The 27,841-nt window shown below is 36.2% G+C and overlaps 5 protein-coding genes across 16 annotated transcripts; 3 read left to right on the top strand and 2 right to left on the bottom strand.

The window, feature by feature from the left end:
- The first annotated feature begins 391 nt into the window (after positions 1-391).
- Positions 392-3,787, top strand: LOC109188431. Of its 10 annotated transcripts, XM_019339105.1 has the most exons (5): positions 393-656; positions 781-820; positions 981-1,077; positions 1,203-1,273; positions 2,645-3,787. In XM_019339105.1, exons 4-5 carry the CDS (start codon positions 1,266-1,268, stop codon positions 3,474-3,476), a joined length of 840 nt encoding a protein of 279 aa, XP_019194650.1. In that variant the 5' UTR covers positions 393-656; positions 781-820; positions 981-1,077; positions 1,203-1,265; the 3' UTR covers positions 3,477-3,787. The 10 variants fall into 10 exon arrangements, with proteins under 10 accessions (XP_019194646.1, XP_019194650.1, XP_019194653.1 ...); XM_019339108.1 differs by lacking the exon at positions 781-820; XM_019339109.1 differs by lacking the exon at positions 981-1,077.
- A 534-nt stretch (positions 3,788-4,321) lies between these two features.
- On the top strand, positions 4,322-6,348 carry LOC109187547 (50S ribosomal protein L18). 2 transcript variants are annotated; one of them, XM_019337772.1, is made up of 4 exons: positions 4,322-4,758; positions 4,847-4,944; positions 5,744-5,896; positions 6,067-6,348. In XM_019337772.1, exons 1-4 carry the CDS (start codon positions 4,632-4,634, stop codon positions 6,220-6,222), a joined length of 534 nt encoding a protein of 177 aa, XP_019193317.1. In that variant the 5' UTR covers positions 4,322-4,631; the 3' UTR covers positions 6,223-6,348. The 2 variants fall into 2 exon arrangements, with proteins under 2 accessions (XP_019193317.1, XP_019193318.1); XM_019337773.1 differs by having other exon boundaries at positions 4,327-4,758; positions 4,850-4,944.
- Positions 6,349-6,724: 376 nt separating this feature from the next.
- Positions 6,725-11,286, bottom strand: LOC109188279 (protein FLOWERING LOCUS D). The gene is made up of 4 exons (XM_019338887.1): positions 9,250-11,286; positions 7,886-8,638; positions 7,720-7,765; positions 6,725-7,622 (listed from the first exon to the last, which is right to left on the bottom strand). Exons 1-4 carry the CDS (start codon positions 11,015-11,017, stop codon positions 6,947-6,949), a joined length of 3,243 nt encoding a protein of 1,080 aa, XP_019194432.1. The 5' UTR covers positions 11,018-11,286; the 3' UTR covers positions 6,725-6,946.
- A 622-nt stretch (positions 11,287-11,908) lies between these two features.
- On the bottom strand, positions 11,909-12,619 carry LOC109187441. Its single transcript, XM_019337628.1, has one exon. It carries the CDS (start codon positions 12,617-12,619, stop codon positions 11,909-11,911), a length of 711 nt encoding a protein of 236 aa, XP_019193173.1.
- An 809-nt stretch (positions 12,620-13,428) lies between these two features.
- LOC109188023 (exocyst complex component SEC8) lies at positions 13,429-27,808 on the top strand. Of its 2 annotated transcripts, XM_019338491.1 has the most exons (28): positions 13,429-13,484; positions 13,584-13,709; positions 13,830-13,906; positions 14,205-14,417; positions 14,980-15,153; positions 15,934-16,038; positions 17,236-17,345; positions 17,638-17,817; positions 18,540-18,708; positions 18,809-18,915; positions 19,370-19,677; positions 19,794-19,957; positions 20,104-20,219; positions 20,992-21,062; positions 21,412-21,542; positions 21,635-21,684; positions 22,449-22,549; positions 22,896-23,008; positions 23,320-23,427; positions 24,009-24,206; positions 24,536-24,621; positions 25,448-25,643; positions 25,776-25,853; positions 26,687-26,788; positions 26,884-26,958; positions 27,083-27,178; positions 27,262-27,311; positions 27,382-27,808. In XM_019338491.1, the coding sequence occupies exons 3-28, from the start codon at positions 13,865-13,867 to the stop codon at positions 27,467-27,469; spliced, it is 3,231 nt and encodes a 1,076-aa protein (XP_019194036.1). In that variant the 5' UTR covers positions 13,429-13,484; positions 13,584-13,709; positions 13,830-13,864; the 3' UTR covers positions 27,470-27,808. The 2 variants fall into 2 exon arrangements, with proteins under 2 accessions (XP_019194036.1, XP_019194037.1); XM_019338492.1 differs by lacking the exon at positions 13,429-13,484 and having other exon boundaries at positions 13,511-13,709; positions 13,819-13,906.
- The last annotated feature ends 33 nt before the right edge of the window (positions 27,809-27,841 follow it).

Raw genomic sequence — 27,841 nt, 5'->3', positions numbered from 1 at the left:
ATATTGTATTGTGAATTCTGATGTAAAAATTATGTATCTGCAGTTAATACATTCTGTATTTACAGGTAATCATTTTTTGTATTTACAAACAAAATAAAGGCACATAATATAATAGTCACAGACATATTAATTACAAACACCAAAATTGTTAACTTACGAAATATGTTAATTGTAGATACATAAGATATTAATTAGTATGTCATATGTTTACATTTAGCATATTATATGTACTTGCAGTTAGCAGTTTATATATTTAAAGTTATTATGTTATGTCTTTAATTTGTTTACGAACATTAATTATATGTACATAGTTTGTTATCTTGCAAATGTAAAATTTAAAGATTCTTTTTAGACAAGGTCCAAGTAGACATGATACATGGTATAATTCGGCCCAGAAGCTACCCAATGACAGAAATGAAAATCGTTGCCTCTGTTCCGTTTCGTGCTTTGCGAACTTGAGACGACTCAGGCGAGGATGATTATGATGTATCGCTGTGTAAAAGAAATCTGAAAATCAGTTGCATCAACAGAAGACAACAACTCATCACACTTGGATGTATATGTATTTCATCGTTCGACGGGAAAAATCACATCCAAATAAAGATCCAAAGCAGCTCGCGGTGTTCAGATGTCTTTACTGTGATCTGTAAGCTGAGGTTTCTATCCATTCTTTTCATCTCTCCAGTCGTTACACGCTTATACATGCAGCAAAGAGGGATAGGAATAGTGAGAATCAGCTAAATTTTGGATTTTGAAATTTGGGCATTTCTTTATTGGTAGGAATTGATTGATAGATTCCTCTGGGGTTTGGATTTTTAAGGTAATGATTTCGCTATTTGATTTTTGAAAACAAACAAGTTTTTGTCTAGGAGATAACTCCTTGGAGTTGCCATGCTAATTATATTATCTTTTGAACTTGGAGTTGCCAACTTGCCATGCTAATTATTATTATTATTTTTTCTGAGTCTTTTTCCCTATAGGTATAGGAAATTGTCTCCAATGTAATCTATCGTGGTCTGATAAAATTTCCTGAATTCCACTGCAAGTCTCTGTATACTTCACCCAGTGGTTTGCTCTGTAAGACCATTTATTTTAGCTGCAATTGTGAAATGTGTTCTTTTCTTTTTAATGGGGGTATGGGCTTCTTTTCCTTTTCTTTTTTGACAATGAATAGTTAATCGCTGCTTTCAAACTATCTGCAGGTTGCACATTTTTTTACATTTGCCAATTGACCACAAATGAGCTTATAAGGGGACACATGATCTATGTTTGAGTAAGATACGATTGGATTTCGCGTTAGAATAAGATATTCTATTATTTTTCCTTTCTTGATTACGTTGGAAGACTAATATTAAGTTATACATCTTTATCTCTTTATTACTGTTTACTATAAAGTAGTTTTGGTAACTTAGCTGACAGTTTCTGGTATGCATCAAGTCAAAGAATAAGAGCAATGTGTTGTCTCAATGTAATACGTATGAGACTTAACCATTCCACTTTTGAGTTGTGAGATTTACAAGAGACTGAAATTCTAGGTGCTAAACACTCTAAGGAACACAGATCAACATGTATAGATTTTAGCATTTCTTTCAGTGTGTTGGGGGGATTTTCTAAAATGAAGCAAATCCTAAACGCACCTGCTATGGTTTGCAGGAAATAGGTGTAAAAAGTCCAAAATGTATGTGCAATGCTTTTGAACTTAAATGCTAGGTGGAATAGGATGGGGATACTAGGGAGGCCATTTATTTGGTAAATTGTTGATTGGGTACAATCAGAAATGAACCCGAAGAAACCTATTAGGATTTTGGTTTTCAGTTGGTATATCACCCAGAAGTGTAAGAAATCCTTGGTTGAGAACTTATTGGAGGCCACCCAATCACATGGAGTGTGAAAGTCATTCATTGGCGGGGTTCACCATTAGTTCCACACTTATAGTTACTTCATGATCTGGTAAATGTATTTCTCTCACCAAGTTATTGGAGTCCATGATCTTGTTTTAGGATGTGATCAGTTGGCTGGATATCAAGTAAAACGACATCAATCGGGGCATGCTTTATTGTGTGAATTCATGAACTCTCCAGATTCGTGGGCGGTTGGTTACATCTAAGGATAAATGTCTATTCTTTCTAGAATGTCATAATGGAGCTTTTACCTTATCTAGATAGTTAACTGGATAAGTAATTCTAGTATTTGCCATTTGCTTGTTTGATCACTGGATAATACCACTTGTTATTAATGCATAGTGGCATGATAACTGGTTTAAGAAGGATATGTAAGTGGAACCAGGATTCATCTGTTATTGCTTTATGATGGGCGCTACCCATCTTTGAGTATACCCGGTAGTATAGCTAGGATAAGTTCAGCCCATCTTGTTTACTTATCAGATATTAGAAGTGATATAGGACAGGAAAACATTACTCTAACCTCCTCTTAATACTAGTGACTAGTGTTTCTATAATATTTTGCTGCTGAGAATTATTATATTTGTTCGATTTCCCAAAACGATCTTATCCAAGTAATCCTGCTTAGAAATATATCATTCGCAATGCTTTCTGTTTATTTATTATGGAGCCCAACTCAGATAATTATCTTTGACGTCTGGCATATTTGTTTGTTTCTCACTTTCTGTCATTAAATTTGCCAGCAATGATGAGCCTTTGGCCTTAAAGAGGATGCACGAGTTTTCTGCAGTGGAGGGTTTTGCGGAGATAACCAGTAGCTTGGCAGACATGATAAAATTTCTGGCAAATGAACCCTCGGTGGGTCTTTTCTACATTCAACAACATACCCACAATGCAGTACCCAACCTTGTCAATCTTAACAATACTGTGGCGAAGAAATCTCGTGAGGTGACTTTGCATATGGAAGATTTAGAGGATTCTATATCGATGATGGGATCAATGAAAGAGTTTGGCTTTCCAATTGCTGAAGAGATGATCAAAGAGATTAAACATTCCCTGGCTGTCATATCAACTAACCAACCGAAAAAAGGGTTAATAAATGCCCGTGCCCCCAGTTCAAGTTTCGGGTTGGGGAGAAGTACTTCATGGGGTCCTTCAACGTGGAGCCTTATGACGACAAACAGCATGGAGCAGCAAGATAGCGAGAACAGCAGCTATTTGTCGAATGTGTTCAAATCTGCTAAGCAAAGAGCTAGCAACTTCAGGTGGACTCAAATTGAAACCCGAGAACCTATTCAAGTGAAGCGTGAGCCCTCGTTGTCTTCCCAAAACCAGGCTTCATCAGCTGCAGATGCAAGTTCTTCATCAACTATTGCCAAGACAGGCGTCGATGAGTTCCCCTTGCCGAGTCAAACAGCAGATGAAGCGCTACACGAGTCACAGGTGAATCGGAGCTTGTCCCATGGTCAGTTGCTGTCTTTGTCAAATAACTACGAGGAATTTAGGGCTAACAAGGAAGCAAAACTGGAAGAGTGGTTGGAAGGAACAGGTGATCAGCAAGATAGGACTGAATAACATGAAAATGCAAATAAACGGTCAGCGAATCAGGTCGCCCATGCTTTGGCTAAGGAAGCTATTTCTTTACCTGGCTATGTGGAATGGTTCTATACTCCCCCTAACTTCATTGTGGATGTTTTGAATTTTGATGGTTCTAATTAATATAGTTCTGTTACTTTCAAAAAAAACATGAAAAGCAGATGGGCTTCATTATTCTGGGCAACATATAATGCTTCATTGTGAAGGGCTCTATATGTATCATTGCTGGTTGACCCTTTGGAGCATAATAAATGCCAAAGTTAAAAAGAAAAGTCACAAGGGATGAAAAAGATTGTTGAATTTAGGGGACAAGATTGCATGTAATCCAAAATTAATTGATTTTACATATTGTATTATGATTGTTCATCCTGGTGCTGTCTCCTGAACTTGAGTAATTCCCAATCAAATAAAATAAATAAAAACCTTGATTTCCTAGAGAAGATTCATAGGATTTGTATTAAAAAAAAAATAAAAAAAAAAAAATAAAAAAAAAAAACAAACAAACTAGCAATGCTACGTTGCTACGAGCTTGACCAGATCAAAAAGTATTGTGCGCCACCTTGTGTGCTTTGATATGAAAATTATGTTTTATCCCCTGAATTACTCATTTTAGGTCATGTTCATTTTTTTTAAAATGTAACTTTAACGAACATATGGTAAGCATACTCTAATATAATTTTTTAAAAAATAACTTAAAATTTAAAAAGACTATTTTTTTTTTTAAATTTCTCGACAATACAGACATTTAATTTCAACCAAGTTAGTTAAACTGTTAAGTGGTTTGAAGGTTTGAACATATCAGCTTCATATAATTCATATAGTGATTTGTGGTTTCTCGAGTTACCAAAAATAATGAAATTCTGGATTTCTAGACCGTAAGAACTTCCCGGGCCACAGTAATCTGTTAGTTATCCTTTAGCCACGAGCAAGCTTACTGTTTAGCCCACATTCACAGGCAGAGTGGCTACAGAAACGTGGGAAGAGATCTATGCACGCTAGATGTTTGAATAAATTACCGGAAGAGCTACTGTTATTTGTTTACTTTGGTGTTGCGCGATGCTAAACTCGTTCGAGTGATCTAGATGTGGGTTAGCAGTTATTCGGCAGGAAATTGAGAGTCTTCTGGAACTGAAGATGGTTGTTGAAGCTATGGCACTGTTCACTGTTAGGAGTGTTAGAGTCAGTTCACTGCAATTCAAGAGTAGTCAACTCCTTGGGACTTCTATGAATTTCTCCCATATCCTTCCCGTGCAAAGTAGAAGTATGTCTTATTTATCTTTAAGTAGACTGTACTAATCATCATTGGTTCTTGTAGTTCATGTCATTTTCACTTCTAAAATCATATTTTGCAGGCTTAGTTATGAACCCATTGGTTGTTCAAGCAACATCGAGGGCCAATACTCGGACAGAGAATGCAAAGATTCGGAACAGAAGATTAAGAAAGAAGGTAGTGCTTCATTCCAAAATCATTTCTATCTGATCCTGCAATTGTTTATTCTTTTCAATGTGGGCACTGGGGAACATAATTAAAGACCAACTATGTTGTATCTTAGGATAAATTATGCTACTTTTCCGTGAGCAAAATATGAAGCAATATTTGTGGAAACAGAATTGCACTGTAAATCATAGCCTCAATGCCTCAAGAACTCTAGAAGATAGCTCAGATTCCTTTCTTCCAAGCTTAACTTTTTAGCATTGAAAATAACAAAAGATTCCAAGTTGGCCTGTGGTTTGAGAACTACAAGGTTTCAAGTTCGACTCTCAGTGGGAGCGGCTTATTGGTTTGAGCCGATCAATTATGGGTAACCTAGACTGGTTTACCTCATTGTGGTCCTTTGTCAGTTAGGGTTACAAGGTGGGGTGAGCCGGTCGTAACCTAGACTGGTTTACTTTCTTTTCGTTGTCCTTTGTCAACTAGGGCTACAAGGGAAGGGGGGTGGGGGGTGGGGGGTGGAGTTTACTAATTCACACCCTCGGGTAGTGGTTACGAGTTTCCCTCGTCATCCAACAAATAATAATAATAATAATAAAATATTTTATTGACCTTGCTGATAACAATGATCCAAATGTTTGATCAGTTTTTACACTAATTAACTTCATATGGTATAAGTCTGTAACCAAGCTAAGGGCTTAATGCCGAATAATTTGTGTTGCTTGCTCAGGCTTCTTAAACATAATATTTTGTTTGATTCATTTCTATATTACAGAACTGTGATCTTTAGTTATTTATATTGTTTCTTGATCAGTATAATGGTACGCCCGCAAAACCAAGGCTTTCAGTGTTCTGCTCAAAAACACAGTTGTATGCTATGCTGGTAGATGATCAAAATAAGAAATGTTTGTTTTATGGAAGCACTCTGCAAAAATCAATCCGCGGTGATCCTCCTTGCAGCATCATGGTAAGTACACTCGCCATCCTCGAGATCTGGTTAGTAAACATTGATAGTTGGGTATGGCATTCAAAAATCAAAATCTTGTAATATAGTGTTTCAGTTCTTGTTCATATTATGACTTGCTGTGTATCAATGCCATTAGTGAACTTGAAATGCCCCACACAATCTTGTCTCAGGAAGCAGCTGAACGTATTGGCGAAGAGCTTGTGAAGGCCTGCATTGATCTTAACATCACTGAGATTTCATCTTATGATCGCAATGGTTTGGCTCGAGGAGAAAGAATGCAAGCTTTCGAGATTCCTATTTCCCAACATGGTTTCTTGATGCGATAAATCATTTGCATTTTCTCTTGATTTTGATTTGCCAGTCTCAATGTAAGTTGTTAGCAATAGGATACATACTTGTGTTGAACATGATGAATGAAGTATACTGAAAATTTTCTCAAACATTTCATGTGTTTTGTACTTTTAAAAACATTGTTGATAGTAATGTGGGCAAGTAGGAACTTGGCACAAAATGACAGCATATCAGTTTGAGAATTATTCACCAATAGTATTTAACTATTTAAACCAAAATTTATAACTAATGGTCTGATTGGTTCGTAGAAAAGAATTGAGAAGAAATTGAATTTAAATTTCATTAAAAAATTACTTGGAATGTTAATTTCATTTTTTAGTTGGTGAGAAAGAAGTTATTAAGATTAAATTAAAATGTCTCTACACATTAAAGATGTGTGAAGGTAATAATAAGAACTATGTTGTAACTTTTCTCTCAATTCTATATTAATCAAACAAGATAAAATATATTTTTCTTCAAATTTGAGGAAACCAAAAATGCCATAAAACTAAGTACATTATATTTATATATTTGATAATTAACATCAAATTACAACACATTTCCTCTGCCACAGTATAGTACATAAATGTTGAGCTTAGGATGGTATTGTTAATATCAAAATGGTAATGAATCGCCCCAATCAACTCTGCCAATGAACACATGAGGCCCTTTCTGCCAATGAACACATGATGGATTGGAAAAAAAATGCTTCATGATCAACTATTGGAAATCAAAATTCACACTAGGAGGTAGATCAAATGTTTGTGCACTATCATCACAATTACTTGGGAGAAGAGTGGAGCCACTGCTATCATCCCAGAAAATTTCTTCAAGAGTCAAGCTTGGAGGGGTTGAGCTACTGGTTTTGTTGCCCGATGGCACTGATGGAGCATCAACGTTCCAATTCAGGGGCAGGGTGGAGTCACTGCCCCCTGGTTTAGAATCCATGTTGTTATCCAAACCGATACTAGAATTCAAAGGCGGGGTGAACATACTGGCGTGTCCTCCAAATGCAACATCTGAATTCAAATTCCAAGGCACTGCATAACCAGTACCACTACTCCCTGGTCTAGACACCATGTTAACATTCACTTCACTATTTGAATTAGAAACCTGGCTAGAGCTAGGGGTATTGCTTGCTAATCTTGCAGCAACATTTGGATTTAGATGCAGTGTGGAGCCATTAGTACTAGCTGGTTTAGACCCCATATTGATATTCACGCCAACGTCATTTGGATTTGGAAGAGGCATGCCGCTAGTGTTATTGCTCACTGGTTTAGGACCGGAGTTAGTGTGTGGTGCAGGGGCAGGGTTAATGCCAGTACAAACTGCTTTCATTCTGGTATCTCTGTTGGGTGCAGTAAGTCCATTGCCTCTGCGTACTATTTTAGCTTTTCTGAAAAAAAAATAAAATGAAATATACAAATTTGAGACAAGTGAATACAATAAGATCAAAAAGGGGTTGACTCAAAAAGGATGATGTACAATCATACCTGACTAATCTCTTCTTTGCAGTGGCAACTTTTGAATTTGACATACCTTCCAAAATAAGGTAAAAAAAGACAAATATCAGGCACAACTTTCTTGAATGCTTGTATCTAAGTGCATTTTCTTTTAGTGACAATTTGATGAAGGGAAAAGGCAAAAGAGACTACCCACCAGATTTAAGAGGATTTGATCCAGGTTTACGTCTTCCCCTCTCAGCCCTAATGGAAGCTATTAAAGAATCCGCGGATGACCCCAAACCCTTCCTCCCGACCAGCTTCACCCCAAATTTCTCACAAATGTAATTCAGCCTGGCCTCGTCACCCCCTCTCACCTCTCTCAGCTCCAGTGCTTGTTGCTTAGATAACAATGTATAGACATGAAGTTCTTGCTGCTGATTAAAATGAGACTGAAGCTGCTGAAAAAGTAATTTATTTGAGTGCTGGTCAGGCTTTAATCCATCATTACTTTTCTTACCCGGTCCACTAAATGTCACCCTTAAAATTGCCGCTGATTTGGGATCAGTAACTTTTCTAGCAAAGATTACAGAAAAGCTACCGAATTCCAAGTCTGGCTGCCTGAATAAATCAGCAAGAAGAGAAGCGCAAGCATGAGCATTCTTTGATGGGTTTTTCTCAACTTTCAGCTTCAAATTTCTAACCCTAGCATGATGAGCGATATTGGCAGCTTCTCTAAGCCCAGTAAGAAAAGCTCCATGCATAGTTGCTGGATAACGCCTTGTAGTGGCTTCCCCTGCAAAGAAAAGTCTTCCATCTCCAACATTTTCAGCTAAAATATCATAGTCATCCCCGGATGCACCCACAGCAACATTAGAGTACGATCCTAAGCTGAAGGGATCACTACCCCATCTTGTACAGACCGTTTGGATAGGCTCAGGTACTTCAATTCCTTGTGGTTCATATATCCCTAATTGCATTGGGTTAAGCATCTTGTTAAAAGAGAGTTGAAATAAACTGAATAGGCAAATGTAACTTCACATAATATGAAATTATGAACCAAATATTTATTCAACTAGTATAACAAATTGTAGCTCTGCAGATATTTGTTATATAAAAGAAGTGAATTATTATTGTTGTTGATATTGAAGAGGGTAGTTTGGACAGTGTGGTATAAAAGGAAGGTAAGTACTTTATTAGTATATTCAATACATGGATGCAACTTATGTAACATGGCTTTTAGAAAGCAATGGTCTGCCATATACTTTCTCATGTTTCTACTTGCTTGTTAATATCCCATCTTTTAGTCCAAATCACTCCCCCAGAGTTGTATGAAAATAAATACCACCAAATATATACAATTTTGAATGATTTTATTCTCATATATTTCCTTTCCATTATTCCACCTTGCCACTTGTTAGAGTTGCTCATGATTTTCACATCAAAAATTTGCAAAAAGAAAAAATATATATACTTACCAGAAAGGCAGGCATTTAAGCAGGGAGGATATGTTCTTGCAAGATAGAGTTTGACAACTTGATATTTAGAAATACAAATACTACATCCGTGAATTGGTTTTACCTTTAAGAATCTGAATAACCCGTGTCACAGCATCAGTTGGGGACATGCTCTCAAATTTGTGAGCAGCTTCTCCAGCTACTAGAGCTATCAATAGAGCACCACCAGCAACAGGTGCATAGCTATAGAACAGAAAGAACTCCCCACGATGACTAGGATCCTCAGTAAGATGCCCAAACGTATCAAGATCAGTGCCCCAGAAAACATGTGGGAAAAGCATTGCAACCTTATTTAACAAACCAAATCCTAGTCTTTTTATTCCATCAAGCTTCCTCTGAGGCAATTCTGGTATAAACTTAATAGACCCATTCTTCAGAACTCCAAGCGAAACAGTGCACAGTGCCATATCACACTCAAAGACCTGTGCCCCAGCAACGACCTGCACGCCATCACTACTGTAACGAATTGTGTGCACAGTTTTCTCATAAAGAATAGGAACATTTTCAGCCATAGCCTGAACTAGCCTTCCATTTCCGCCAGGCAAAAAGCAATGATCCCCTCCCATATCATAGGGGTCATCTTGGTCCCAAAATGCTAATGAAAGTTTTGAAAGTAAGCCAGCATTTGCATATTCCAGATTTGCAAGATGCCAGTTAAACAGGCTCGTTTCCTGATCATTCACCTCATTACCAGTAACCTGGCGGAAAGTCTCCAATGCAGCCCCAAGAGACACATCCTGAGAAACATCTCCCATTGACTGCCTGAGCTTGCTTGCCTGATCTAAAAGTCTGTTAAAATCCATCTCTACCTTCTGATCCAAATCTGGATCAACTGGTTTCCCATCTGGTCTATACAGTGGACACTTATCCCTCACCTTATGAAGGGTATAAGACAGTTGTCTGGCAAGAATTCCAAGCGGATTCCCCAATGTTCCTGTCAACACACTCCCTCCCAAATCCGCAGATGCTGTCCGATTCCCCCCTTCCATCTTCTTTGTATACACCCTTCCACCTGCACGCTTCCTTCCCTCCAAGACTGTCACTTTAAACCCAAATGACATCAATTGTCTTGCTGCAGCCAACCCTGCCAGTCCAGCCCCAATAACAATCACTCTTGGCTTACTAGGGTCAGAAACAATCTTCTCCTTAATAGCTGGTGCCACTCCAAAGTTAATATAGCCACGCGAAACTAAGTAGTTATATGCAGAATCCAGTAGAGTACTACAATGCTTCGGAATAATATCAACAAACATATCCTTTGTCATCCAAGTAGACACATTTTCCCGCCATTTTGTAATAATATGATTCCTAATGAGAATGTAATTTACCTGTTCAATCCCACCAACCATAGAAACAACCCCAGCATCAATTTCCTCATCTGTAAGCGAGTCAGCTGGAAAACCGGCTGTTAGAGCAATCAAGGCCTCGGACGTGGCCTCCTTGTTGATCACGATGATCTCGTCCGATACGTCAGCAGCGCTTTGTCTTTGCACAGCGGAATTGGTGACAGCATTAGGGTCTCCAACTCCATTAATTCTCGAGAAATTGGGATTTTCTGACAGGGGTCCGAGAAATTGTACATTATTATATACCTGGTTCGACGCTGTGGTATTTCGAGGACGGCCTTGCCTTCGCTTCCGCGGAATGGAGAGAGATATCAATTGTTGAGTGATTGAGGTATTAGGGTTGTGATCATAAATTGGGATTGGATTGAAACTGTGGTTAGGGTTTGGAATGGGGTTTGATTGCGGCAAATGGATTGTGAAATGTAGCGGGTTGTTACTGGTAATGTACGGCTGGTCCTGATTAGGGGTTTGGTTTGATGGATCCATATCTGTGTGTTTGTGAGCTTCTCACTTCAGTACAGAGCTGGAACACGATGGCGAAGAAGACGACGATGTAACCCGTACCCGGATTCAGTCAATCGGGTTCATAACCCGGTATCGATTGGTTAGGGACTTCGGGTTCCGGTGGCATCCGTCTACAGAAAATTGAAGAACTCACTTCAAAATCCAAACCCTTCTGTGTCACTCTCAGATTGGGCTGCAAATTTCATACAATTGTTGTCACGGTGTCCGTCGTAAATCCTTATACCATGAACCACGGTTCACGGTGGACTATGCACATTTATATTATTAAATTTTGTACCTTAAAATTATAAATTATGTATTTAAAATTTTAATAATTGTGTCTTATATTATGAATTTTTGTATCTTGTGTTGTGACATTTTGTGTCTATGAACACAAATTATGTACTTAAATCATACGGAGTATTTAAAAAGTAAGTAAATATATAACATGTGTATGTGTCTTGTATTGTGAAATGTTGTACCTTACGAGTATAAATTATGTACATCGTCTTTTTAATTTAGATCTATAATATTATGTGGACCATGGTGCATGATATAAATTACCATATCATGTAGTAATATTTATAATTAGTGTAAACTCAACATTAAAAGATCCAAATTATATTACAAAACATTCAGTAGCTTTAAGTACATGTGTTGCTATGGACGGATCTAGAAAATTATATGAGTGGAGTGAAGTTCAAATGACTTTAGAAATGTCAATGACAAAATATCAAACATTTATAATAAAGTTCAAATACAAAATACAATATTAATTATAATACAAATATACAATGTTTATGATAGACTACATGATAGTTAGAGTTTGATCCAAAATATACTCTCTTTTTTGAACAAAACGGAAATACTTTATTAATGAATCAACATAGCAGAGATACAAAAAGGCGGGACCTCAGTCCACGAGCTAGAGCCAGACGTAAAATCAGTTGCCCATGCTAACACATGAGCCACTTGATTAGCTGATCTCTTGACATGGCGAACGAACACATTCCCTATGTCACTAGCAACCGAATTGCATTGCTTAACAATCAAATCAACATACGAATAAAGAAAAGAACTGGAATTAAAAGCCTTACAGAAATTTAGACAATCAATTTCAATTATTAAATCATTCCGGCCAAGACTTCGTAGCCATTGGAGTGATTCTTTGACTACCGTTGCCTCCGCCGTGAAAGGGTCACAATCACAATTAAGGCGACCGTTTTTGGTTGCCACGAAAACGCCGTTGTGATCCCTCACGGCTGCCCCAAAGGCTACTCCCGAAGCCAACACTGTCGCGTCCACGTTACACTTCAACCAGTTTCTCTTCGGTGGCTCCCAATTCACCGGATTAACACGCACTTGCCCACCTGGAACCATTGACTTGAAGGTCCTTTGCCACTTGATTTGTAAATTCGTGATCTGGTTCTTCAGCTGGTCGCCTCCCCTCGACAAGTCTCGCCAGATGCGGTCATTGCGCTCAGACCAGATGACCCACATCACAGCCGCCATACGGACTGCCTTGTTAGGATTAGGCGCCCCAACAACAGCGTCCATAAAACCTTGAAGAGTATACCCGTGCATGATATCGTCTGACCCCCGAAGGAAGCGAGCCAGTCGACACTCACCAAATAGGTGGTCAGCTGATTCATATTAGTTCTCACCAGAATATACTTGAGTTGGGTGAAAATTTTAAAACACATTGAAGTACAATAAAAATATATATGACAAAATATGAATCATAATCAATCAATCAATTAGATAAAATAGTTTGAATCGAAAAAACAATATATTAATAAATACTTTTTAATTTTAATTTCTTTTAGATATTTGAATATGATGAAGTATAATATAAACTTGTATATTACATTAACTAAATGATTCATAAAAATTACTTAAGTAGGATTTTAAAAACATGTAATTTGTCGTGTGAATGGATGAAATAATTTTTAAAAAATTTAATGTAAGAATATATTGAGAATATTTTTTTGGTGTTTTGAGTTGGGGATGGTCTCATAACGACATAACATACATAATTTTTTTTTTTTAAAGGACATAACATACATAATTTAGATCCACTGCAAATTTAAACTTAACCATTTGTTATTTTATTTTTATTTGTATTGGACAAAATTCATAATTTCTTTATTATAGTCAATTAAAATTATAAGTTTCATACTCAACAATTTATCAAGTCAAAATCATTCTTAACATTAGCAATTACTTTATTATTTTAGCATTGTCACAAATATCATACCATACCATACAGTAAGTGATACTTCGATTATTAAGTTGAAAATTGGGAGAAGATAATAAACTTTTCAAAGAATATCCTGTTTTTAATCTTTGACGAAGAAAATAATGCCAGAGCGTTAACCATTGTCAATGACCTGCATTGACTTGTATCCGGGGAAGATGCATTGACAGTATTTGCCTGGAAGCAAAAGCAGTAAAAAATAGAAAGAGAAACAAAATGTTAGCAATACGCGTAATAATTACTCTGTAATTACTAAATTTGATTTCTGACATCATCATCTTCGTTTTCCAGCTCTGCGTTGCTCTGGTCTTGTTTCCCAGGCGCTCTCCCTTCCTCACCGCCTATTTCCGTACGCGATCTCATACAGTTTCTCTGATCCGTCATTCTCCCCGCGCCGGAGTATCGCAGATCTAATAGGTAATTTTTGTTTTCTAGTTATTTCATCAACTTATTTGCGTGTATATGTGTTTTTTTCCTCTTGCAGAAATGCGTAGTTCGGAGAATTTTATGATATGAATGGGAGTAGTTGACTTGCAGGAGGATTTGCGTTTGCTTGAGCTGAGTGAGTTCAGATGGGACTCCTTGATGGACTCCCTATTCCCCAAGACAAGTTGGTGAGTTTCCATTTCACTTCATTTTTCGCCTTAATTTTACTTGAGCTTTAGCTTGGATAGTTTCCGCTGTTGCTGGATTCGAAATAAGTGGCCAAAATTATGGCCGGTGTTGAGGCAATTGATGAAGCGGCTGTAACTTCATCACTTCATGTTTATTTTGGTATTGTCCGTTGGCATTTGGTTCAATTGTTGTTGGTCGACCACTTTCTTGTGTAAAATTGAAAATGGCGGTAGTTTTCATGCATAACATTTGATTGATTCTAGATTGTGTTGTGATTGTGTTTTATGGTGAATGCAGTACTTAAGGGAAGAATTATCTAAGATAGATGAAAGTTGGACAGCTGCACGGTTTGATTCGCTTCCCCATGTAGTGCATATTCTGACCTCAAAGGATCGGGAAGGTGATCTGCAGATTTTGAAGGAGCAGAGTGGGATAATTGAGGATGTTGTGGATGAAGTAGTACACGCATACCATGGTGGATTCAATAAAGCAATTCAAAATTATTCCCAGGTGTTTAAATAGGTTTTCATCTCTTTCTTAGGGGAGGGGGGGGGGGGGGGTTGAGTTTACATCTTTTTTACACATCACCGTCTTTCTTCCTGCAATGAAGTTATTTTGTGAAGTATTTCCTCAAAAAATTTGTTACTGCTTAAGATTTAGTTCCATTTAAAGTGAGTTAATCAATACTGTGGTTAGAAAGGGCTAACTGGTTCTGTGTGTTATAAATTTTATTCATTTGTGAATGTAATGTTTAAATATGTCATTACCTGTTGAAGAGTGTTATCTTCCTTCAGTTTGGTAAAAACCCAGATGCTTTCAAACTTTAGAATCAATCCTTCCTGAAATTTGCAAATACATGGGCTAATAGCAAATGACCTGCTAACAGTCTCAACCAAATATATCGTTGTTTTGTTTTTCTCTTTCCATTCCCATTTTGTAAGTGCTAAATTATAATTTATATGTCATTGCTGATACATCTTTTTATCCTTTTGGTAAGGTAAAGAATGTTTAATAGATGTTACATGAAAGTTATAGGAGAATGTATTTTAGTATTATTTTCATCACCATGCAGATCTTGCGGATATTTAGTGAATCTGCTCAGAGCATTGCTGTCTTAAAGGGTGATTTGTCTGATGCGAAGAAACTCCTGGGTACCCGTAATAAGCAATTGCATCAGTTATGGTATCGGTCGGTTACACTGCGACATATTATAGCTCTCTTAGATCAAATTGAAGGCATAGCTAAGGTCAACTGCTCTTTGTTTTCCTATATCTATTATACAGTTTCATCTCCATCTTTCTAGTTTGCTTTGTTAAAGTGTGAGAGTGTTTACAGTACTTGTAATGATAATATTTCTAGATTGCAAATGTTTCAAGAGAAAGAAATAGCGGTATCCAAAAAAAGAAAAAGTGCAATCAGAGGCAAGAAGCCCTCTGGTGTGAACTGAAAGCAAAAACAGTTGCAATGGGCATAAGTAATTTAACATGGCTGTTATCCTTCACATTATGCCTTCTAATTTGTTTTCATGTGGTTTCCTTCCAAGAGCCACTCCTTGAATTTAATCATATAGGATTTTAAAACAAAACTGGTATTTGATTAGTTTTTCTCATATAGGGAGATCATACATGGACTGAACTAATGGTACTTAATTTGGTCTTTTCCTTTATTACTTAAACAGTTAAACATTCCAAAATAGTAACAAAATTTGTGTATATCATTTGGGAAAAATCACTAGGCAAAACTCATATTTCTAATAACAAAGGATTTATTTCTCATACAAAATATCACCAAGGATACTATCCCATCGGTTCTTCCAGTAGTTCACTTGGATCAATTTTGGATCTGGCCTGACTTTGAAATAGAACCTAGATCTTAGGTCTTAGTGACATTCTATTGGTTTGTGGTCAATTGATCTGACTAGATTGCGTTTAGCTCTGACTGTACATGACTTGTTTGCATGGATGGTTTCACTTTGGGCTCTTAGAGAAAGAAATTACTGAGTCATATTTTATTATATGCATCTCAGGTTCCAGCTCGGATTGAGAAGCTGATTTCTGAAAAGAAGTTTTATGCTGCAGTGCAGTTGCAAGTTCAATCAGCTCTAATGCTTGAAAGAGAGGGCCTTCAGACTGTTAGTTGTCTCGGCAAATTAATTTTTTAATTCTTTCACTTTTATTATTATTTTTTTTTAATGTCTGCATTGAAATATATCTACTGGGAAATATCTTATCTAACTCATATTCTATTTTACTTAGAACTCAGTATACTCTTATTACTCCCATCTTTTAAACTTCTTGGAAAGCTATGTATGTATATATATATGTATTTCTAGCAAAAAAGACTTATTCTTCATTCTCATTTCATGTAAAGTGTTGAAAGCATGTGTTTAATAATTGGAGAAATGAGTCATTTTTTGGAAAAATGAAAAATTGGAGAAACGGGAGCATGTTTACCTACCATTTTACCAAAATAGAAAATGGTAAACTTTGGAAAAAAACTTTGTTTAATTCTCCAAATTGGAGAAACGGGAGGTAGCATGCACGGATGAACAGTACATTCCAATTTTGAATCCTGGTATCAGCTTTTTGTAATTTGGTGTTTCTTTTTCAGTTCTCTTTTTCCCACCTTCTTTCCAGATTACTTTTTTCAGTTTTTTTCTTTTTTTTTCTCCTTCCTATTATTATTTTTTTAATCCTTCTTTTTTTATTCTTCCTTTTCTTTTCTTTGTTTTTTTTTCCCAGGTTTTTCCCCTCCTCCTTCCTCCCTTAAAAAAAATCTATTTTTTGGGTGCATTTTCAATGCCCCCCCCCCCCCCCCCCCACACACACACACACACCCACCCACCCACCCACACACGCACATTCCTTCTTTTTATTTATTTATTTATTTATTTATTTATTTTATATATATATATATATATATATATATATATATATATATATATATTTTGGGTGGTTATTTTCAACATTAAAAAAAAACACCACTTATTACTCTCCGAAATCACATTTTGTAACAATTAAAATAACTTAATTTAAATAGTTGCAATTTATTTCTTAATGTTTGTTGCCTTTCAAGTATTTATCTAACATGTGATGTGATTATATAATTCCCAAAAATTTTGGAAAATGAATTTGAAAAATTGGAGAGGGAAAACTAGAAAACTGGAAAAATAAAAAATTTAAAAAATATAAAACGGAGAAATGAATTAAATAGGCTCCTAGATTTTTTTACATATAGCTTCATTTTTTCTTTCTCATTTTAATTGCTTTATGATTCACATTGAAAGGTTGCTTAGTACTTTAGTGGGCTCATTATTTGCTGTCCTCAGGTTGGTGCTCTACAGGATGTCAGATCTGAGTTGACCAAGCTGCGGGGAATTCTCTTCTACAAGGTTTTGGAGGATCTGCATGCACACCTTTATAATAAGGGTGAATACAGGTATATAATCTGTAATGGTTGTATTAGTAAGAAACTTGGAACATCTACCTCTACAACATAAAATTATTGTTGATTCACATGATTGTATTTGTCTACATCATAAATAAATCAGACAAAAGTTTAGGATTTCATATTTTTCTATTTGTGTCCTTCACAGTTCTTCAGTTCTATATATTCTTTCATCCTAGGTTTCAATTATGCTTTTGTGATCGTAAGCATTTGCTTATTAATTAATTTTTTCTATTTCTCTGAAAAGTTGTAATGTAACCAAAAATTTCCGTTTATAATGCAGTCCAGCTCTGTTAAATATTAGTGAAAGGGATGATGAAGTGTCAACTAGAACAGCTATTACATTGTCTATGAACAACTCACAGCCTCTATCCCGAAGAACCAGGCTACTAAAAGGTGACAATCACTTTGGTTTGTTTGGAGTTGGTGATGGATCTGACAGACCTAGTTCTGTTGATGGGGGGTAAGGCAACAATCATCTGTTGACACAATCTTCATCTAATATTCTCCTCAAGTCTTGTCATAAATCACCTTGTGTTTTGTTTTGACATGTCTTTTTTAATGATCATCTATAAGCAATATTTAACTCTCCCTTTTGCAGTGTTTCCATCAATGAACAATTGATATTCTAATGATAACTTGATATATTATGACTAGTGATTGCATAGAAAACCTGATTCTAAGGCTAAAAGATTTTTAGGATTTGAAATAGCCACTTAATTTGATGATTGATACTGTTACACAAGTTTAAGAGCTGCTTTAATTTAATCATGTTTGTAGTCTATCTTAGTTTCTTGGTAAGCCTTGGCTTCAAACTTCAGTCTCTCACTAACCCTGCTTTCATGGTAGTTCATGGGATGGTAAGTTGAGAACTGGAGTCTTGTAATGGGTTAGAAACATTAAACATCCTAGAATTTCCCCTCTTTTTTTTTTTCTTTTTCCCTCGTATGGGAGGAGGCTGGGTTAGGGGTGTGGGTTACTATAGGAAAGCTTAATAAAAGGTGTTGAAAGCAGTCTTTCTAAAATGGTCTTATGTTGGCTGGATGACGTTATATTTTTTGGACTGGTTAATACACATAAGCAATGAGGTTTCTGTTAAAAAGGGTTTGCTACAATATATGGAAATGTCATTGACACTTGTGCCTTAGTATGTTCACTTACTTTCCTCTTCTGACAAATTCTCAGTTTATTTTTCGATGGTCATGATGAGGATGGTGCGCTGGAACATGATGATGCTACATCAGATGGTTATACAATAAGGGCCAATGGTGGTGATGTTGCTCTCAAGGAATCAAAGATCATTTCTCGACAAACTCCAATATGGCTTTCTGATTCTACTCCTGATGAATTTGTTGTATGTTTGACACTAAATACTATTCAGTGACAATGATCAAAATTTTAATTGAGTTCCAGTTTCAAAAGGCTTAGTTCATAACCTTTTGTTCTAAATATAGGAAGCAATGAGAAAGAGCGAAGCTCCCTTTCACGTGAAGTATCTGCAGACCATGGTTGAGTGCCTTTGTATGCTTGGCAAAGTTGCTGCAGCTGGTGCTATGATATGGTGAGTTGAAGTTTTGTGCTTTGCAGAATTAATTCATAAAGTTCTTTATTATAGAATGAACTTAACAGTAATTTGCCACTTGGACTATGTTGAAACAGAAGGTAAGTTGGATTTGCGACGATTACGGCTTACTTCTCAGCTATTTTTAACAATTCATCTAGAAGATATCTATTTTGTAGTTGAAACTTTCTTTCTGTAGCTGAAGAAGCTTGCATGCACACACCTTTCTTCTGCATTATTTTTAATTTTATTTAAGGGGTTGGGAGTATTCTAATGAGAAAGATTTGAAACTATGTTCAATTCACCATCTCCTCATCCCTTATCATGATAGAAATGGTTCAGTATAATTTTTTTTAGTTCATTTAATTGTTTATCACCATTCTTGGCAGATTCTTCTATCTGTATCAAAAGTGTTAACTCTGTCTCCTTTTCCTATTTTCTATCTTTGTAACAGTCAAAGGTTGAGGCCTACCATTCATGAGATAATTACTACCAAGATAAAATCTCATGCACAGAACATCAATAGTTCAAGGCATGGCATTGCCCCAACTTCTCATAAGGGTATTACAGGTCTACACTATCTGAAAGGAAAAGTTGAGAGTTATCAGCCTCCTAAACAAAAGTGCCAAAATGGGATATCATTGGCTGGAGTGGTTCTTGCAGTCAGTCCTGTCTCATCTGTAATGGCTCCTACAGGAGCAGCTCAGGCTGCTGCAAAGGAGCTTCTTGATTCAATTTTGGATACTGTTGCTCATATGTTTGGTCAGTGACATTTAATCTTCATAATTCTATTTTCATTTGTGGTAATATTAGTTCCTAAAACTGACTGCTATTATACTTTTGCTTTAACTTATATGCGTTCTTATGCAACATTTCAGAGAACCATGTCATTGTTGGGGAGCTTCTAGAGTCAAAATCCTCACAACAATTTGACTTGAATGCACCAAAGTCTATACCAGCAGATATTAACTGGAATCCAGATTCAGACATATCTAATGATACTGGAGGTTATAGTATTGGCTTTTCCTTGACTGTCTTACAGGTCTTGTTCTTGTGCTTTGTTTGTTATTTGCATCTTCGTCCTAATTCTATCCAGTTAGTTAGTTTCATTACAGTACACATGCTGACATGCATAAATCCTTGAAATTGTATTTAGATGTAAATTTTATTCTATAACTGTGTTAATAGAGTGAATGCCAACAACTGATATGTGAGATCCTACGAGCAACACCTGAAGCTGCTTCTGCAGATGCTGCTGTCCAAACAGCTAGACTTGCAAGCAAGACACCTTCAAAGGATAAGAGGCAAGTGCATGAATAGTCAACTATCATGCATGTAATCTTCAAGTGTTATTTGTCTTGCTCCAAGTTTACCTCTTTCATATTTTCATCGTTTAATGGCTTCTATTTCTGAACTTATCCTTCTTATTTTTATTTTTCTGGATTGAAAAGGGAGGTGGGTTGGGGGGTGGGGGGGGGGGTGGGGGACGGGTTTGAGTGATTAGAGCTGCAATGGAGATTCTTTTATTAGATGATCCACTTCAGTTGCAAAATTAATCTTGCACTGGTTTTTGAATCTTTGGTTTTATTAATTTCCACTTCGTCAAAAGTCAGAGAGATATGTTTGATGTTTCACTTATACATGTTGGCTGTTGTCTAGAGAAGAATCAGTTTCCACTATAGATATGGAGCATGATCTTTTCATTCCCAATCATTGTGGATATTCCCTATTTCCTTGTGAAACAATTCCAAATGAGAATAGAAGGAAGACGAGAAAGCTATGACATTAGCTATTGGGAGCTTGAAAAGATATATTTCTCTTGTATTTTTCAATTGCCTTTTGCCCTTTCTCCAAGGAAGATATTTGTTTTGTACATTTTTCCAGTTTATTTGTGAAACAAGTCTAAATGAGAGTTAAAGGAATAGGAAAAAGCTATGACATTAACTATTGGGAGCTAGAAGGTTATATTTCTCTTGTATTTTTCAATTTGTATTGCTGTGTTCTTTTCTTCTGTATTTCATATTCTAAATGGCAGACTTATTTTGAATTGACTATTTCATTGCTTATTGGTTACAGAGATGGATCAGAAGATGGTCTTACTTTTGCTTTTCGCTTCACAGATGCTGCTGTATCCATTCCTAACCAGGGTAAGTAGGCATGAGCCTGGGGTAATTCTTCAATATATATGCTTTTACTTGGATGCATGACTTGTTGGTTTTATGTTCTATCTGTTAGCAGCTAAAGAAAGGGAACACATCCACTGGTGAAAATTTTAAATAGATGTTGAAAGTCTTCCACATGAAAAAATAATAATAATAATAAAGAGAAAAAATGACTCTACATATGCAAAATGATTTATGACATTATCATAAATTTATCCACACTCAATGCCTTTCCCATTGAGGAAGGTTTATGGATTTCTTTTTTTACATTAGACTTGCCTCTTTTCAGTCACTTTATGATATTGATATTATGTCTGTGACTATTGACTCTCAGGACTTGATCTGATTCGCCAAGGATGGAACAGGAGGGGTGCAAATGTACTTAAGGAAGGTTATGGTACTACAGCTATTTTACCCGAGCAGGGAATATATTTAGCAGCATCTGTATACCGACCTGTTCTTCAGGTATGTGATATCTTAGCTTTTCCAGTTAATAAAAGGAAATTCTATAACTCTTTTTTTTTTTTTTTTTTTTTTTTTTTTTTTTTTTTTTGCAGTTTACAGATAAAGTTGCTTCAATGCTGCCTCAAAAGTATTCCCAACTTGGGTAAGTGGGTTACATTGTGTGCCTCTTTTTGTGTTTGTGGGCAGTCAGTCACCTTGGATAAATATATCTCTAATCCTTCCACTCGTCTCACTTATTTAGGATTTGTAGCGTTAGAAGCAAATGTTAGGGGAAGATTTTTCCTTACTAGTAACTATTTTGGCATTTTGCTATATTTATGTCATTGTGAGATAAAGTATTTCCAAATTTACAATTTAATTTAGGACTGCCTAGTGCCTACTGAGAGGACACGAAATGTTGCAGTTTGGTGGATGGAAGGTGAAAGCCAGAATTGCACAAAGACATAATAGGGCAGCTAGGGAAGGAAGTTTGGTGTAACTGTGCAATTGAATTTTTTATGTATTGGATTGGTGACAGCCTTGGAGACATAGGGCTTTGTTAAGTAGAAAACAGTAATAGATCAATGTTCTGGATTGATCTTGTCAAGGGTTTTGTTGAGTAGAAAGAGAATATAGAAATGGGTGGCTATGGATTGGCTTAGTCAAGTATTTCCAGTAAAGTTGAGTTTCATATTTTCGTGCAAGTTATGATGCAAAAAAGAATATTAGGGACTAATTAGAAATGTGTTAAAAAACTAAGAGGTTGTGCAAACTTTTTTTTTTTTTTTTTTAAATCACATGCTAGAAACTCAAAGGTCATTAGATTAAGGGGTCTGAAGTCAACATCAACTGTATGTTGCTATGTTTTTACTTCATTGTCTAATGCAAGATATCTGTTGATAGTTATAATGCAATTGACATTTGCAGGAATGATGGGTTGCTAGCATTTGTTGAGAACTTTGTGAAGGATCACTTCTTACCAGCAATGTTTGTAGATTACAGGAAAGCTGTACAACAGGCCATAGCAAGTAAGTCCTATGACACTTCTCTCAATTTACCTTAGTTGATACCAGCTACCCCTAAGAAAGAAATAGTGTGCTAATTACAAGTATAAATTGGGCATCATGCATCAATATTACGTGTTCTAGAAATGTTATGGAATACAGCAATTATGTCTTGATATGAAGAAATACAGGTTAACAAATGACTATTGATGCTAGTATAAGCATCCACTATAGTTTGATCACCTACTACTACACAACAAAGCTAAACGTGATGTTTGTGTAATTATTTCTTTGACATAAATCAATTACAGATTATTATATGTACAAGAATGGTTACCACAAATTGCTATTCTAAACTATTGCTTTACAGGCCCAGCTGCATTTCGGCCACGAGCACAAGCTGCTACTTCTTACTCTTCATCAATTGAGAAAGGACGACCTGTGTTACAAGGACTTTTGGCAATAGACTTTTTAGCGAAAGAGGTATCTGTTAATTATTTCTGTAGATTTTTAAGCTGTTACATGGTTTGAGCTTGTTATGATTTATGAACTTATGCTTGTACTCTTGGAAAGTACAAACTGGGCAGAATGAAAGTTTCATTTCAATTCACTTCGAAAACCTGAAGAAAACAAATTAATATAAATGAGAACACTTTGCTTGATTTGGTATGTTTTTTCTTGAACTGTCTCTATTTCACTCTGACATGGGCTGTCTTATTCTTATTCTTTATCTGGTTTATAAGTTTAATTGAAATGATCAAATTCTTGTACTGAAATTTAGTCTTTTTACGCAGGTGCTTGGCTGGGCTCAGGCAATGCCTAAATTTGCGGCTGATCTTGTGAACTATGTGCAAACTTTTCTTGAAAGGACATACGAAAGATGCCGAACTTCATACATGGAGGCAAGTTATTCCATTTACTTCATGTTCTCTATCTAGTCTTTTATTTTATTTTTAATTAAGTGGGGTTCACTACAATTTAATTTTAAGTAGGTGCCACTGGCTTAATAAGCATTATCCATGACAAGTATGGTGGAAAAATCTTTTCCAAACCTGCATTTTCCTTTTTCTTTTTTTTTTTACTCAACTCCTATTCTTTATTTCTGCCTAGAAATATTGCCAGATTAAGACAATGCTGTGTTAAAGCGACTTGAAAATACTGATGGTGTCATAATAACAATGAACAAGACATAAGGATATATATTCCACTTTTGGTCTCTATCTTTTATCCTCTTTGACACTATGACCCCTATAACACCAAACTTGACTGTTTATGGTCCCTCAATATGAAGTTAGCCACTCTGTTCCATTCCTTATTGATGCCATTAATATGCAAGCCATAATCTGTAGAGAAGTCTTGTGTAAAATTATTAAGTTTCTTGATTGTTTCATTGCTTTTTCTGATTAAGAATAACATTTTTATCATCTGAATAGATTACGAGGAGATTATGATGACTACCTCATGTGACTTGGTTATTTAACAGGCAGTTCTTGAAAAGCAAAGTTATATGCTCATTGGAAGACATGATATTGAAAATCTTATGCGACTTGATCCAGCTAGTGCATGTTTACCAAGTTCTCTTGGTTACGCAAGCTCAGAAAATACTGCTTCTGGTGCTGAGGATTCAGAGGTTGAGATGGAAATAAGTGATGTATTACTGAAGTTGAGGCCAATCAAGCAGGTATATTTTAAGGCCATTTCTTGAATTAATTGTATGCTCTTGGGACCTTTGGCATCCAAGTTTCACAGACATGGCGTGTTAAGTGCAATAATCTATCTAAATATTGGTTTGTGCGGGTGGGGTGGGTTGATGGAGGTGGAATGGAGCATAGACCGAGAGTTGAAGAGAAGAGCATTAATTTAACCACTAGCCAATCATGTCTGGTATGGTTTGAATTAGTCATTTAAACCAAAATGACTAATGAGCATATTAAATAACACACAGGAAGCCAAAATGATGGGTGCAAAAACTACTATTATCAATTTCTTTTTCTTTTTTTTTTTTTTCAGGAAAACTTGATTCGTGATGACAACAAACTTGTTCTGTTGGCATCCTTGAGCGATTCATTGGAATTTGTTGCAGACTCAATAGAAAGGCAAGTTCTAATAGCCTCTGAGGCATATTGTTTTTTGGGTTGGAATATAGTTTATGCTCGTGTAGTCATGTTATAAGATTATTTGGTGGCAGAAAGAGGAAATGTGTTCCTGCACCCATTTCATTGTCTTATCTACTTGATAGATGTATGCTCTTGCATTAAGTATCATATTTTTATGGACTTTTTTATGGATGAGGTTCAATAAACTGTGCACTTTAGACAAATCACATCATCAGCAGAATGCAGTGTGAGATTCCACTTGTTTCCCTTCATATACAAGTTACTGACATCCAGATAGAGATGATGTCTTCCTCTTCGTATTGAATACTGACCTAGAGTTCACCTTGAAGGCTAATGGTATACACATAAAAACTGAACATTAATATACTCACTAATGATGAAAGAAGCAGCAAAACAAGTTGGCCGTGTTAAGTAGGAATTATATGAAAATTGTTACTTGATGGTGAGCAAGATACTTTCTAAAGCAACTAGAGAAGCAAATCTTCTGTAGCTGAGTGGCTGATCCTGTTAATTTTAGGCTGAAATTTAGTGTATCTTGTTATCCTCAAATTGTCTCTTGAAGCATATTTTCTGATAATGTTCCAAGCAATTGGAAGAACATAGAAATAATCCATGTTTCAATGATCCTTGAGTTAGTTGCCTAAGATGAAGGCTCCTAGATTTATCATTTATAGGTCAGTAGTTCAAATCCCCCATTCCCACTGATGCAAGAGAAATATATGTGTGCTTACTACCAGAATTTGTTTCTTTGCAATATATACTTTTATATTGACATTATTGAGTAAATGTCTTGTTTAATTATCAGGCTCGCAAAAACGTGTAGCCGAGAAACTACTCAAATGGAGGAGAATGGGAATACGAAAACTCACAAACATTCTAGAACAACTAGCTCCCTTCCCAAGGATCTTGCAACATTTGCTGAAGAATATAGAAAATTAGCAGTAGATTGCCTCAAGATTCTGCGTATAGAAATGCAGTTGGAGACTATTTTCCACATGCAGGTTAGTCACATGTGTTACTCATTTGCCCTGTGATTCATTTGGGAGAGAGATTATGAAACTGTTTATATTTACAATCAGTCAAGGTTGGTTTTTATTTATTTATTTATTTATTTATAAATTTACTGTATACAGGAAATGACAAGTAGGGACTATCTGGATGACCAAGATGCAGAGGAGCCTGATGATTATGTAATTTCATTAACATCCCTGGTAAGTGCAATTCTCTCCAATCCTCCACCAGAAAGAAATCAGATAGTTCCCTCACTTGACTTATAAGAACCGCTCTTGCTTTATTGAGTAGATGGTTTTGTCCTTTTTAATCATTTACCAGGTTTTTTTAATATTGCCAGTTCATTCACATTCATTCTCTACTCTCTTCGGTTCTTAAGGTTTACATTTTGCTGATATTTTTCCTCTCTGAAATGCCTAATGTTCTTATACTTAGAAGTTTGAAGTCTTCCCTTGGGAGGTGGATAAGGGGAATGTTCTTGAAGTGTCCTTTAAATATTTAGGTGAGAACCAAAAAGTAGAGGGAAAGTATTATGCATCAATATATGGTTGGGGTGCCTCAAAAACGACGGGTGATGTAGCATATAAAGCGAGCTGCATGGTAGCAGTAATGTCGCTTTCTTTTTACCATGTGGGCTGGGTTATGCAATAAAGAGTCCTGCATTTGCTTATGACTGCATGTTTGTAGGTCTAAAGTAAGAGGCCTGAAGATTGGGATTGGCATTAAAGCATCTAGTTACCATGTGGTGCTAACAACCTTAATGGAAACCTTTAGATAGACATGTTAACCTGTATGCCATTGAAAATCCTTTGCATTTTATTGAGAAGTTGAGCCCCTGAAAATTAGTGGCAATCACTAGGAGAACCCTACCTTGCATTTCACTTTCTGCTTCCAATTGCTTAAAGTTGTATTATAGTTTGGAAGGAATGCAAAATATTGTTGTCCGTTTGTACCAGGTGGAGTCTGTTATTTTTCATTATCTTATGCAACACTTACAGCATGTTTCACCTTTCGTCTATCTCGTGCGTTACAGATAACACGGCGAGATGAGGAAATGTCACCTTTCATCACAGGATCAAAGAGGAGCTATATTTTTGGCGGAATATGCAGTGTTGCAGCTAATGCTTCCATTAAGGTCTGCATGTTAAACATTCATTCTTATTACATTATTATTATACAACTGAATTTTGTTTCACTTACTGATAGCCATGGTATTTCACTGGCTAACAGGCTTTAACCGAAATAAAATCTATCAACCTATTTGGAGTTCAACAGATATGTCGCAACTCAATAGCACTGGAACAGGTTGACATTTTTTCCTTGTTTTGTAATCAGGAGTGATTAGCATGGCAGTTCTCAATCTACATCATTTTAGCAATTTAAAGTTAAAAGTTGATTGGCTAAGAGTTTTCTTCTGTTTGATTTTTAGGCTCTTGCAGCTATCCCCTCAATTGACAGTGAAGCTGTGCAGTTGAGGTTAGATCGTGTCCGAACATATTATGAACTACTAAACATGCCATTTGAGGTGATTATCAAAGTCGTTTTACTCATTTCAATCTTCTCTGGCGGCAAATACCTATTTTCTCACTACTATTACTTTTTACCCAGGCCATACTTGCATTCATCAGCGAGCATGAGCACCTGTTTACAACTGCAGAGTGAGTTATGATGGAAACATACATATTCAAAGAATGAGTCAAATATGTTATTAAAATAAATCTTTTGCAGGTATTCGAGTCTTCTAAAGGTCCAGGTTCCAGGAAGAGATATTCCAGCTGATGCAGAGGCACGTCTATCTGAGATATTACTTCACTAGAATTCCAACCAGGTAATCTTCTTGAGAAGTGCTGTGCTTGCAGATTCTTTGTCTATCGATTGCAATGTTTGTCGAGGAAGAACATTTTATGGTTGTACAGGAATATTGTATATTTGTGCCAGTTGCATCGTCGAGGCAAACTTCCATGTATAATTGAGTTCGCATTGTTGTCTGCGTATCATCATGCCATTTTACTTTAGTCGTGTCGTTGTAGCATCAAATTTTCTCCCCTTTTTGTCTTAGGGTAGTGTAGGGGCATTTGCTTTATATAGGTGTGTAACAAATTGTGTGAAACGTTTAAGTTGGTAATACAGAGTTTACTCATTGCTGAAGTTCAAATTTTCCAACAATCCTTTACCATTTTTGTAAATT

Source organism: Ipomoea nil, unplaced genomic scaffold (genome assembly GCF_001879475.1).
Source record: "Ipomoea nil cultivar Tokyo-kokei standard unplaced genomic scaffold, Asagao_1.1 scaffold1421, whole genome shotgun sequence".
NCBI lineage: Eukaryota > Viridiplantae > Streptophyta > Magnoliopsida > Solanales > Convolvulaceae > Ipomoea > Ipomoea nil.
The sequence above is the reverse complement of the archived record's forward strand: the minus strand, read 5'-3'. Positions and strand labels throughout refer to the sequence as shown.